Here is a 12,173-nt window from a genome sequence, read left to right as displayed (position 1 = left end):
AAACTCTTAGCTTTACAGTGAATCTGTAAGTGCAGCCAAGAGGATTCATTTATAGACAGATTAACTAAAATGATCAAAGAGTAAAGAACACTAATAAAGGTAAGAAGAAAATCAACTCAGCAATTACATTATACCACTAGATGTCATGCTTTATTCTTAATCACTTCAAATAAAAAATGAATAACAACCTAAACGGATTGTTAAGCTACTAAACACTGACCATGGAATCATACTAGCATAAAAAAGACACCTAACTCAGAGGACGTACTGGTGTTTTGTTTACACATAACAGACAATGTAGGAAAGAACTAATTTTAAATTGAATCTTTAAACACTTGGTTACTAGCAGAAACATAATTTGTTTCATTTCTTTAGGTTAATCTACAAAAATACCAAAGACAACAAAGTTTGACAAGTGTAAAATTGTATTTTTGCACTGACAAGGTGATTCTTAAAGAGCTATTACCCCAAATCTTTTAATCAAAAACGTATCATACCTTGGCATGGGGGGCAGAGAGTCCTTAAAGGAATGTGATAAAACCAGAAAAATGTAGGACAAAAGAAAAAGTGGCACACCTACAGCATAATGAACAGAATGCGAAAATCATGTCCTTCAGAAATTGGAAACAATCCAGCAAAGACTTGACACACGACCTGAGAGATTTATCTGGCACATCTTCAGTTGATCCATCTACTGTTCACTGAAGCCTAATAAGAAATGGTTTCAGTGGAAGGGTGGCTACCTAGAAGCCATTCTTAAGGGAAAAAAACAGGGAGAAAAGGCTGATGTATGCCAAATTACACAAGAATTGTACAGAATATCAGTGGATAAAAGGTCTCCTTGAGTGATGAACCCAAATCTGAAATTGGTTGGAATCACGCTCAAAATGTATGGAGGAGGTCAGGAGAGAGGTACAGCAGAAAAAACAGAAAGTACTGTGAGATTTTGATCCGTCATGCAATACCACCTGGAAAACACCTGACTGACAAAGGTTTCATTTTTCACCATGATAGCGATTCCAAACCCACTGCCAATGGAGTAAAAGTGTACTTGGACAGAAAAAGCATACACAATGGCACACCATCAGTCACTACATGGTCTCCCCAGAGTGTGCACCTCAGCATTACTGAAGCGGCGTGGGATCATCTTGACAAAGAATAGAACAAAAGGCAGCCAACATCCAAAGTGGAGCTTTGGGTGTCCTTCAAGACACCTGGACACTACTTAAAGAAATGACAAGAAAGCTTGCCTAAAAGAGTTCTGGCTGTGTTAAGAATAAAGGTGGTCATACCAAGTATTGACTTTGAAGCTAGTTAGAATTGTACACACAGTTTTTTCAACTATATTTCCATGTATGTTTAATAAATCACTGTACCTATTTCAGGTTTACCTGGCAAAATGTAAAGAGATGAGAGGTGGCTCAAGCCACCGCTCAAGCCCTTTGCATAGTATTATATCAGCATAATGACTACCAGAAAATGTATGTCTTAGAATGACATACAAAAACATTAAAAGCAACCCTTGATTAACAGACCACTAGCAAATACTGTCTGAAAATATGAAAGCTTGCATTACTTCAAACATATCTTCAGCAGACAGGTTGAATTTGGCCACTACCTAAAGCTACTGATCCTCCCAGTGAGGCAATAAATCATATCCAAGATTACATTTTACACCCTGGTGCCAGACAGAATTCCCTCAGTCTAAAATATGGCCTCCAGCTAAATGACATATTAGTATTTGAGGAATCTCTTCAGTTAAAGGAGTTTGCATCAGATTTCATGAACATATCCACAGTGTTATCTTAGACACAGGCTGACAACAGAGGGACAAATCAAACTGCCTTATAAGGTGAACATCTTTCCAGAACTGGCTAGCGTGCCACATTGGTTAGCTTCCGTGACCCTGTCAAGCCTAAGAAATCCTTCACTAATCCCACCCCTCCTTCCCATCCCCCCGGTCAATCTGACAGGTCACCTGTATTAGATCCTCAGCCTACCGCTGCCTCTTATGTACTTTTAAAGCTCTTTTAATTTGTTTCTATTTGTTTTTTTTGGAGTGGGAAGAATAATCCTTTAGTCTCTCAAGGCATCCGAATGTCTTTTTTCCTGAGATCCCCTCGATGTGAGCATTTTGGGTGCATTCAGTGACATCATGCGACGACTTCTGTGCCTGCATGCATTCCTATGCTGCCTCACTATGGCTCATCCGTTCTGTCCATCCCAGTGTACCTGTGTTTTTCATGGACGCACCGATGGAACAGGAACCAGGTAAATAATACTTTGTGGATACATAAACTGTACGTGGCACATTTTGAAAATCTAAAAATGAAGGACAATTTTTCAATTTATGAAGAGTTTACGTAGCCTGCGAGTGTCCCTAATTAGGTCATCTTGTGAAAGGATAGTACTTTTTACTTGTAAGAACTTAACTTAACTATATGCCACCTTCAGCGCTCTTATTCTAAATAAGTAAATGTATAGCAGAAAGTTATATGTTCATGGGGATCATTTACATGCGTACTTATGGTATATGTAAAAACCACCCCCAAAAAATCCTAACTGGATAACCAGCAACCAAAAAAGATAAAGTCTTATATTTACTATGCGCTAAGAAAAGCAACTGTTTCTCAAGCATTTAATTTAATTAACTCTTCGCAGTGCAAAATGTGCAGGCCGTATTGATCCGTAATAACATAATGTATGTTACCTGGCATAGCACCGAACTATTTATAGGGCTACCTGAGAAAGACCTAATGACCCCCAGCATAATTAGTCCTATTAGTACTATACCAATAGTAGATAAAAAAAAGTTAATTGTGGAAGAATCACTTTGTATATACGGATAGATGACAAAAATCAGATATTAGTCAACCTCATGCTTCCCAAACTATTGAAATGCACCTTACTACTGATTTTACAAGTCTCTCAAACTCCACTGAAGTTATGGAACATCATTCCTCTAAAATATATTGCCTCAGATATAGTTTGGTGCTTTGTTTAATTAGGTCAAGAATTGATGACTAGAAAGGCCATGCACTGCACAATTCCCATCAATTCATTGACTGATGCATGTGAGGAAGTCAAGCTCACAGGACAAATCATAGAATGACTGCTAAAAGAAGGCTATAATAAGAAACAGCTATGTATTCATTTGTCATAACAACTCCTTCTAAGGGAGGCTAGTACAGGATAACACAGCCAAAAGATCCTCTCACTGTACAGACCAAGAGTTATGGTTTTTCCTTGAATATGTCACCTGTCCTTATATCCATGACTACAATTGATTGCAAGATTTCCACCAAGTTTACCAAGTCTCCTTGGTAACTACAATTATGTCAATTAAAGCATCATACATTGTGATATAGTGTAGATTGTTAGAACTGGTGTATGTATGAACGAATCAAGGGATGTATACCAGTGTTACACCTATTTGAAAGATCAGTGTTTCCTTAAAACATCTGTATCTGTATTACTCTTCTTAAAACAGGCATTAGCTGTTAATAGGAGGAGATCATAGAGATGAGATAAATCTCACATGAGATACATTTCTGTCTTTGATTTTCAGATCTGTACTGTGCAATGACCCAGACATGTCTGACATCCCCGTCAATGTCCCCGTGGACACAGTCAAACTTCGTATTGAAAAAACTGCAGTACGGCGAGTCCCAACAGAAGCTTTTTACTACTTGGTGGATCTACGATACCTCTGGATTACTTATAATTCCATAACCTCAGTGGATACTGGAAGTTTCTACAACCTAAAAGTGCTCCACGAGCTGAGACTGGATGGAAATATGATCTCAATGTTTCCATGGGAATCTCTCAAAGAGATGCCAATGCTGAAGACACTGGATCTTCACAACAACAGAATTAATAATGTTCCCACCGAGGCAATTCCTTACCTCCGCAACATTACCTACTTGGATCTATCCAGCAACAAATTAACCACCCTGCCCTCTGAGCTCATGGACATATGGCCACCATTTAATGGTCTACCTGTATCTTCTAATGCCTCCCAGAAAGTAGTATTAGGTAAGAATTAAATGCTCTGTCTGACTTGGTTTGTAGGACACTTTTCGGGTTATTTGTAATTACTCCAGGAACTTCTTTCTATCACCTGTTAATCTAGCCAGATTTGTTCTCACTGAGCAGTAGTGTCTGCCAGGAAAAAGTCAAATGAGCTTAATCTAAGCAGTGGCAGAGCTTACATTAAATGTACATTATTGCCTGATTAACTGCAAAATAATTAACACAATACAAGTGCATGTGTGTAGAAAGAATCAAAGAGAGAAAAGAAAAGAAAGAAAGAAAAACAAAGTAAGAAAGTTGAATTAATTTGATCACTCTATGGAAAAAAAGCTACTTGTAGTATAATCTGTGATGCATATCAAGTTGTTACAGATAGACTAAAGCCAAACCCCTTAATGTGTTTATGGGCTGTTTCCCTGCCTTTAGCGGTGCTGTAGTTTACTTGTCAGGAACAAGTTTAGACCTGTGTTGTCTGGGTCAAAGCCCAGAGTTCAGATTAATAATCCAGTGGCCTTGTTTTAACTGTGGTTAAATCTGAACCGTTTGTCTTCTAGAAACCACCCGTGTCAGAGCTTTAACCTGAAGATTCACATTCACAAGTTCAGACACAGTGCACACAAGGCTTAACTGAAGTTTTAAACTTCAGGTTTCAGGTTTATATTCAACAAAAAGTTTAGAAATATTGGAATAACATAAATAATTTCAGACCGTTTTAATGTATGTTATTTGAAATAAATGTTGGATCAATTTACTTACTTACACTAGAAAAACTGGCTACTGACAGAAAAAAATAACCCCACATGAAATTGGAAAACAGACAGTCCAACCTGGTATGACTGCACACAAATGCCAAATATCAAAAGACATGAAACTAACAACGTAACACTATGAAAGTACGTAAACACAAATTCAACTGAGCCATCAGATATGTGGCAGTGCTAATAATTGTGCAAAATCACACGCTGTTTATTTTTTATTTAGTCTTTTCTTCTTTTGTATGCAAGTGAATGAATGTCTCTTGTACCTTCGGAGCACTGACAGTCTGAGGTTAGGGCCAGAAAGTTTATCCATGCCAGAAGAGCCCCTGTATACCTGAAGGAAATACAGGATTAAGTGACAGGAAAAAATGGGCCATGCACAGGAGGAGAACTTCTTTAGTGTATCATAAAAGTACTTTCTGTTAATATTAAATAGGAGCTATGCTAAACTTTATTATTTTGAATTAAATGCCAACTACACACAGACTTTCAGAATGTCATTAATGATGAATTGTTATCAACAACTTTATTTTCAACATGCAATAAATGTGCAATTTACACAAAAGTCTGTAGTTCTCTTAAGCTGGATTACAACTATGTTTTTAGTGATTGCTCGATATTTGTGCTAACACACCAAGCTAATGGAAAAAGTACGCTACCACAAACTGGAGGAAGGGCAAGCACAGCTTAGGTACTTTGCCACTGTTAAGACAAACTAATCTGCTTAATGGGCTTTAGTATCCATTGGTACATGTGCTCACCTATTGTGTGCACCAGGTGTTTACAGTGAGCTGTAAAGTAAACTTCATTACTCGCTTATGAAAGGCTTCCTTCCACAGTTCAATTATTATGCCTAAATTAAGACTTTAAAGCCAAAAAGAGAACTAAAAATACAAACGCATTGTACGCTGATGAATAGCATCAGTGTAATTTGTAGTTTTCTTTATAACACCATACTCGCTGCAGCTCTTTGAAAAGTATTGCTAGAGCTCAATGTGGACTTCTAAAAACTTCTCATAAATGTGACTTTATTATCTTTTGCCCTTTCACTGCTAGAATACCATCTCCACTTTTCTTAATGTTGAATCATATGTATCCTTTTTTCTTTTCTTCTTAAGGCCTCCAGGATAATCCATGGTTCTGTGACTGTAAAATCTCCAAGATGATTGAGATTTCCAAAATGGCTGAGACACCAGTAATTTTGATGGATCTATTTTTGACCTGTGCTGGACCAGAAAATCTTTCAGGTGTTCTTTTTCAGCATGCTGAACTTGAAAACTGCGTAAAACCATCAGTGATGACATCTGCAACCAAGATCACATCTCCTTTGGGCAGCAATGTTCTCCTACGATGTGATGCTTCAGGCTTTCCAACACCAACACTTTACTGGGCTAAATCTGATGGCTCACCAGTCAGTAACACAGGTAAATATTAAAGCTCTAGGAAATCATAATTTATCCTGTTTTTACGGTTTGGGCATTTTAGCTGCCTTGAGCCTCATTCAAAGCTTCACAGTGATATATGACATATAGCTATTTCTGCTTTTGTTCCACTCTACAGTCCAGGAGTCACCTGGAGATGGCATCAGATGGTCCATCATGAGCTTGCATGGGATACTGTACAAGGATGCTGGTAACTACAGCTGCAAAGCTAAGAATGTCGCCGGCAGTGTGGAAGCCACCATTTCTCTCACTGTTGCTGGTACCATTGGCACTACTGTCCCCCCACAAAGACCTGGCATTGACACTGGGCCAAGCAGTGTAGGCACAACAATAGTTCCACCAACATTCATTCCTGACTCATTTATGTCGACAGTTCTCCCAAGAGCATCAACAATTGCTTTTTATAGAAAGTTAAAGCCTACCCCTAGCAATGGTTTACAAAAATCTAAAGTTAAGCAATCAAAAAATGAGCAAGGAAGCAACGTGACAAAGCTTGCAGCCGATGAAAAAAGCAAGAAAAGCGATACATCAAAGTCTATTAGGGACCTAAAGATTGTTGAGGAAACAGCTGACAGTGCAGTGTTGCTCTGGACTGCAGATGGGTTACCAAATGATGCTCCACTTACAGTGGTATATTCACCCTATGGTGAGGATGACACTAAAAGGACAGTGGAGACTAATGCTGGCAGTGGAAAAGTACTCCTAGATGGACTGTCGTCTGGGATGAGGTATTCAGTTTGCCTTGTAGCAAAAGGTGCTGCTGCTGGAAAAGATCCCTGTATTGATTTTTACACACTGGACAATGTCGAGGATGGTGGGCAAAACCAACTTTTCATCATCGTAAGTGGCATTGCCTGTGCTTTGGTTTTACCTCTTATTATCCTGCTGCTCTACAAGATTCTCGCTCTTTATTGCAAGGGACGCAACACCGGATTGAATGAAGAGGACCTTGAAAAAGAAAGCTATGTCAAGTTTGAGACAATATCAATGAAACAAAGAAATCTGAACTCTCACCCAACTGAGCTTTGGGCAAGGAGACCAACTAATGAATCAGAGCGAATGCTGCTGTGTTCCAGATCAAGCATAGACTCCCAAATGAGCTATAAAAGTGAGAGTTCTCGGTCTGAATATCTCTGCTAAAGCAGGAAGCCATGGTAAATGTTCACGCACCATGGTAGTACCACATTATATGAGATACTCTTTACACGCCTTTTGTGACATTGATAAAAATTATCAGCTATATAATTGTTCATAAATATATATTCATTTAATTACATCTGCTCTGGATCAGAGAATTAAAACACCACCATAAGAAAAGTCTTACTACTTGGTAGTCAGGTAACTTTCCATTGCAGTTATTTTGTGCTAACAAGACCAGCTCCCAAGTTAAACTAGTTAAACTAGTTAAACTAATGGGAAAGAAAAAAAATTGCATGAATCATTGCATGTATATTTTAACAATTTAAAAGTTTGGTAACTGCCCTAAAACTACATTGTTTTTCTCAAAGATAAACCTTCAAGTGAACTTTCCCGAATCTCAATTGTACAGTTGCATGGACTGACTTGATTTTAAGTGGTTCGGCTCTTGTAAAGTAGATTATTTGGGGGCAGGATATGTGCCAAACAAACATTTTTTTGCCATTACTATTTAAATTCAGGATTTTTTAAGTGGTCTGTCACTCCTTTGTAACAGCTCTGGTTATGAATTTATTTTGAAAGGCTTTAGCATAGTTAAAGAACCTTCCCCAGACAATATATTTATGATTTCCTTATTTTTAAAGCCTTATATAACAAAATAAATTAAATGTCACTACAGCACAACACATGGTTATAAATGATATCATACAAGTAATTAGCTGTATATGATCTTTGATGTCTTTTTTGATGCCAAAGTTGCAAAGTGTCAGGTATGAATATTGTGATAGTGTCAGAGAAAAGCCCAGATTTTTCCATAACATTTCCATGATCATGTTGGCTTTAAACATTAAGCCAAACGTTGCCTTTATAGAAAAGTACTGTCAGTGTGTTTGTACATAACGGACTCATTAATATTGCCACTTTATATGACATGATGTATGTATCTAATTGTCTATAAATGCACTGTGCATTTGTTTTTAATAAACAGAACAACTGTGGAATTATAAGTTGGACATATTACTACACTATATGATCTGCGTAGATAGGTGTAAAATTTTCACATGAAGAACGCATCTCAAAGCAATTTTCCAAAACCTAACAAACTGGTTAAAGAAAAGAAAAGTTGTTGATGGATTTTAATACATTTGCTTTAAATTACTATATGTAACAATATATGTCTGTATGGTATGCTTAGTGCACATTTTTAAAAAGTTTAGAAAGACATTTTAAATGTGATAATTCAATTATCAACAGGCCGAGGTAGATTTCTTTGACAAAATCAACAGGTCACAGCTGCCATTTACTCTGATCTGAACAGTCACTGGATTAAATCCTGTTTTTCTACGATACTTCTACGTTACCAGAAATAGGAGGTTGCAGAATTATAGCCTGTTGACTGCAGATGTACTGCAAATGTCAGCACTATGTCCAGGCATATTATACTCATGAATAGGCTTTTTGTGTAGGTGTGTAAAAATTATTATATGTGTTGTGGGGTCTGGTAAACGTAGAGGCATACAACGAGTGGCACCTGAACACACAATATCCTGCACCGGCTGCATGAATGTCTTCAGAAAATCAGGATGTCTTCTTGAATCAATGATTCAGAGATTAAATCCTTTGCAACTCCATCCTTACCTGGCACAGGTGATAAGGCAACATCAGGTAAGCTGGCAATTGATTTGCCTTCACCACTGGAAAAGCAGGTTTTACCACTGGACTGTTAAAACTGATGTATAGCATAAGCACTAACTTCAGGGCATTCACACTCCTCAGCCACACTGAAGAAGAGAGTCCACCTGTTAGTAACTTCTGATAAGGGAGAAATAAAATTATTTTGGCCCATAGATAACTGAATCAGCTCTTTACCCTCTCAGAGATGTGTGAAGGTGCATGGGTGTTTGCCCAACCACTCTACATGTGCTTTATGAACTTAAAGAAGGGATATGACTATGTGCAGAGTGGGTGGGGTGTCCTGGGGTGGGTATTTTTGGTGTATGAGCTATTTGTTGCATTGTTATGGACTACTACAACAGTTTCTGTACCATTTTAGTGAGAGTATGGTTTTTCTTTTCCAGTACAAGTCAAATCTGTTCCTGGTGGGAGTTGGAATCTGCCAGGGCTACACTTTGTCACAGATTCTTTTCATAACATTTATGAACTTTTACAGAATATCTAGGAGTAGCCAAATTATGGATGCATTTCTCTTTGGCGGCCTCGGGATAACCTATTTGCTTTTTGCGGAAGGTTTGGTTCTTTGGTTCATAAATCTTATGGACAGAATTTTTAGGCACAGCCAAGTAGTGGAAGATATCTAGTGTGTGGCCTCAGGATCAACTCTTTGCTTTTTGGAGAGGATGTGATCCTGATGGATTTATCAAACAGTGAACTGTAGCTCATACTGGGGTTGCTTGCAGTCTAGCATGAAGGAGCAGGGAAGAGAATTAGTACCTCGAGGAAAAGGCTGAAATACCCATTTGGGTTGAAGTTACTGCCCCAAGTGGGAAAACACCACAAAACTCCCATTTGTTTAAAGAGGATTCAATTCTAGAATCATTTAAAGAGTCTTGGAGCATGGCTCCAGTGTTCTGCCAGTAATTTGCTTTATAGACACAATGTTTGATAGTGTGTCTTCTCCTAGTACAGTGTCTCACAATGTATTAGACTAGGGTTTGATAAAGGGGCAATATATGCTGATAAAATGTGGCTAATATTGTAACTGTAGCCAATAACCAACTCTAGATTTACATTTTCTGTCAGATTTAAACCAAAAAAAAAGAAGTAATATCTCCCAGTTCTTGAGTCCCAATATATCTTCTAAACTTAGTGTGTTACAAAAGACTGTCATTATGATAATTACTCCTTGAGGGTTTTGTTTTCAGCTCTTAGTGAAGATGCTTGCTTTTGTAAAGTTTTTAGTAACTTTGGAGGTTGAAATCCAAATTAGCAGTTGCAATAAGTGTTCATTAGGCTACATTAGGCTAATGCAAGGAAGAATTTTCTCGCCAAGAACAATGGACACATTACATCTAACTGTACAGTAAGGCCAGAAGAAAGAGGATTGCCATATTGTTGTTCATTTATTTGGGGGGGGGGGGGGGGGGGGGGGGGGGAGGGAAGAAGATTTTGGTTCCTATTTTGCAGTTATGTTATTATTAACATGATTATGCTAGTATGGAAGCAAACACAAGCATCTGAGCTTTTGTTTAGCTCCCTACATCATGTACTTCTAGAGGTTTCACTGCAGTATTTTTATAACTTTTTGTCAGATGTAAAACTTCCAGTCACTCCCATTTGTTTTTTTTTTAGTTTTTTTTTTATATTTTATATTTTATATTTATTTTTACTTTTTATTTCTTTCTTTATGTATGTAATAGAGCTGCCCTTATGAAGGCCATGCTTTTGCATGCAATACACAAACTACTTCACCACCAGATTGATCCTGTGTAACTGACACAGAATTACCAAAAAACAAAACACGAGCAGATGCAGCAGCGATGTTAACATGTAGTAACACACTATAGTTCTCTTTTTCTGGCAACATAAATATGTATTGCAGCAAGGGAATTGGAATTTTCTGGAACACTACTATGGTGTGGATGTAACCAGCATAATCTGTGATGTCAGCTGTGCTTCTGTCATTGACATAGCTTGTTTTTTTTTTTTCACAAGCAAAATGAATACATGGTTGACTAGAACAGGCAAAGGTTTTAATGACAGCTGTCAGAGTAAGGCAAAAAGGCTGAGAGCACACAGCTGAAAAAACAGACAAAACAAAAAGATGAATCAAGAGATCAATAAAGACGTGACATCGGGGACGTCTTTAGTTTCGTTATAGGTGCTATTTACCTGAGGTGCTTGAAAAAACAACAACATTGAGACAGACCAACTGAATGTGACATGCACAAAAATACTGAAAATTGTTGACAAGGTTTCCTGATGGCTCAGGTGAACAGGAATAAATCAGACCGTGGAAACAAATAAGCCAATAATAAGGGTGCCAAAAAGGGCCGTGTTATGGTGAAGGAATATTTATAAGATCCAGGACATCTGCTACTCCCCTTTCCATCAGGAGGAAAATGCTAAATATGGTGCAGGAGTACAAATAGGAAAGGACTAGGCCAAACTACCTGCAGCCCTCTTCCAGAGGCAACTGTATTTCCTGTGGAAGCACCACTCCTTTAAAGTATGTGACAGTAATAAACTTATTCAGGGCAGCTCACTGAGGGTGGTGTTAGGCCATCTACATGCTGTGACTCAGAAGAGGCTGTTGCAAATCTTCCAATATCTCCCAACATCTACACAGTGTTCTGGCCACCCAATTAGCCATAGACTAAGAATGAATAAATCTTTTATTGAATGTCACAAGAGATGCTTCCTCACTGTGTCCATGGAGTTACTTAATCACACTTAATCAATTCTTTTTTCATTGCATTATGACTGAAACTAAAATGGTATGTTTTTTAATGTTTTTAGTTTTACAATTTACAAAAGAATCTCCCTGTGGGAATAAAAAAATCATTTTATTCTCGTCTTCAGAACTGGCAACATTTATCTTACAGAAGCAGGAGTTAGTTTTTAATACAGCTATAATAGCCACACTCTCACCGTGTCCCAGATACTGTTTCTACTTGATGATTCATAGCTATGTGTCACTGTCATCCAACACACTGTCACCTGAAGAGTAATTATGAACATTAGACTTTTATTCTTACCTCCCAGGGTGAAATTGTGGGAAAAGGTCAGTGCCCTTCAGTGTGTTTGTCTGGGGACAAGGCAACTTTCTCAGCATTATAAATCATAC

At 37.9% G+C, this 12,173-nt stretch overlaps 1 protein-coding gene across 1 annotated transcript; it reads left to right on the top strand.

The window, feature by feature from the left end:
* Nucleotides 1-1,956: 1,956 nt before the first annotated feature.
* Nucleotides 1,957-8,376, top strand: lrit3a (info leucine-rich repeat, immunoglobulin-like and transmembrane domains 3a). Its single transcript, XM_085284156.1, has 4 exons — nt 1,957-2,271; nt 3,569-4,035; nt 5,909-6,214; nt 6,351-8,376. Exons 1-4 carry the CDS (start codon nt 2,156-2,158, stop codon nt 7,370-7,372), a joined length of 1,911 nt encoding a protein of 636 aa, XP_085140282.1. The 5' UTR covers nt 1,957-2,155; the 3' UTR covers nt 7,373-8,376.
* The last annotated feature ends 3,797 nt before the right edge of the window (nt 8,377-12,173 follow it).

The sequence above is a fragment of the Mchenga conophoros genome, linkage group LG2 (genome assembly GCF_057382185.1).
Source record: "Mchenga conophoros isolate Kocher_MC1m ecotype Shallow Benthic linkage group LG2, M_conophoros_male_GT1.1, whole genome shotgun sequence".
Taxonomy (NCBI): Eukaryota; Metazoa; Chordata; class Actinopteri; order Cichliformes; family Cichlidae; genus Mchenga; species Mchenga conophoros.
This window is presented reverse-complemented; position numbering and strand designations above follow the sequence as displayed.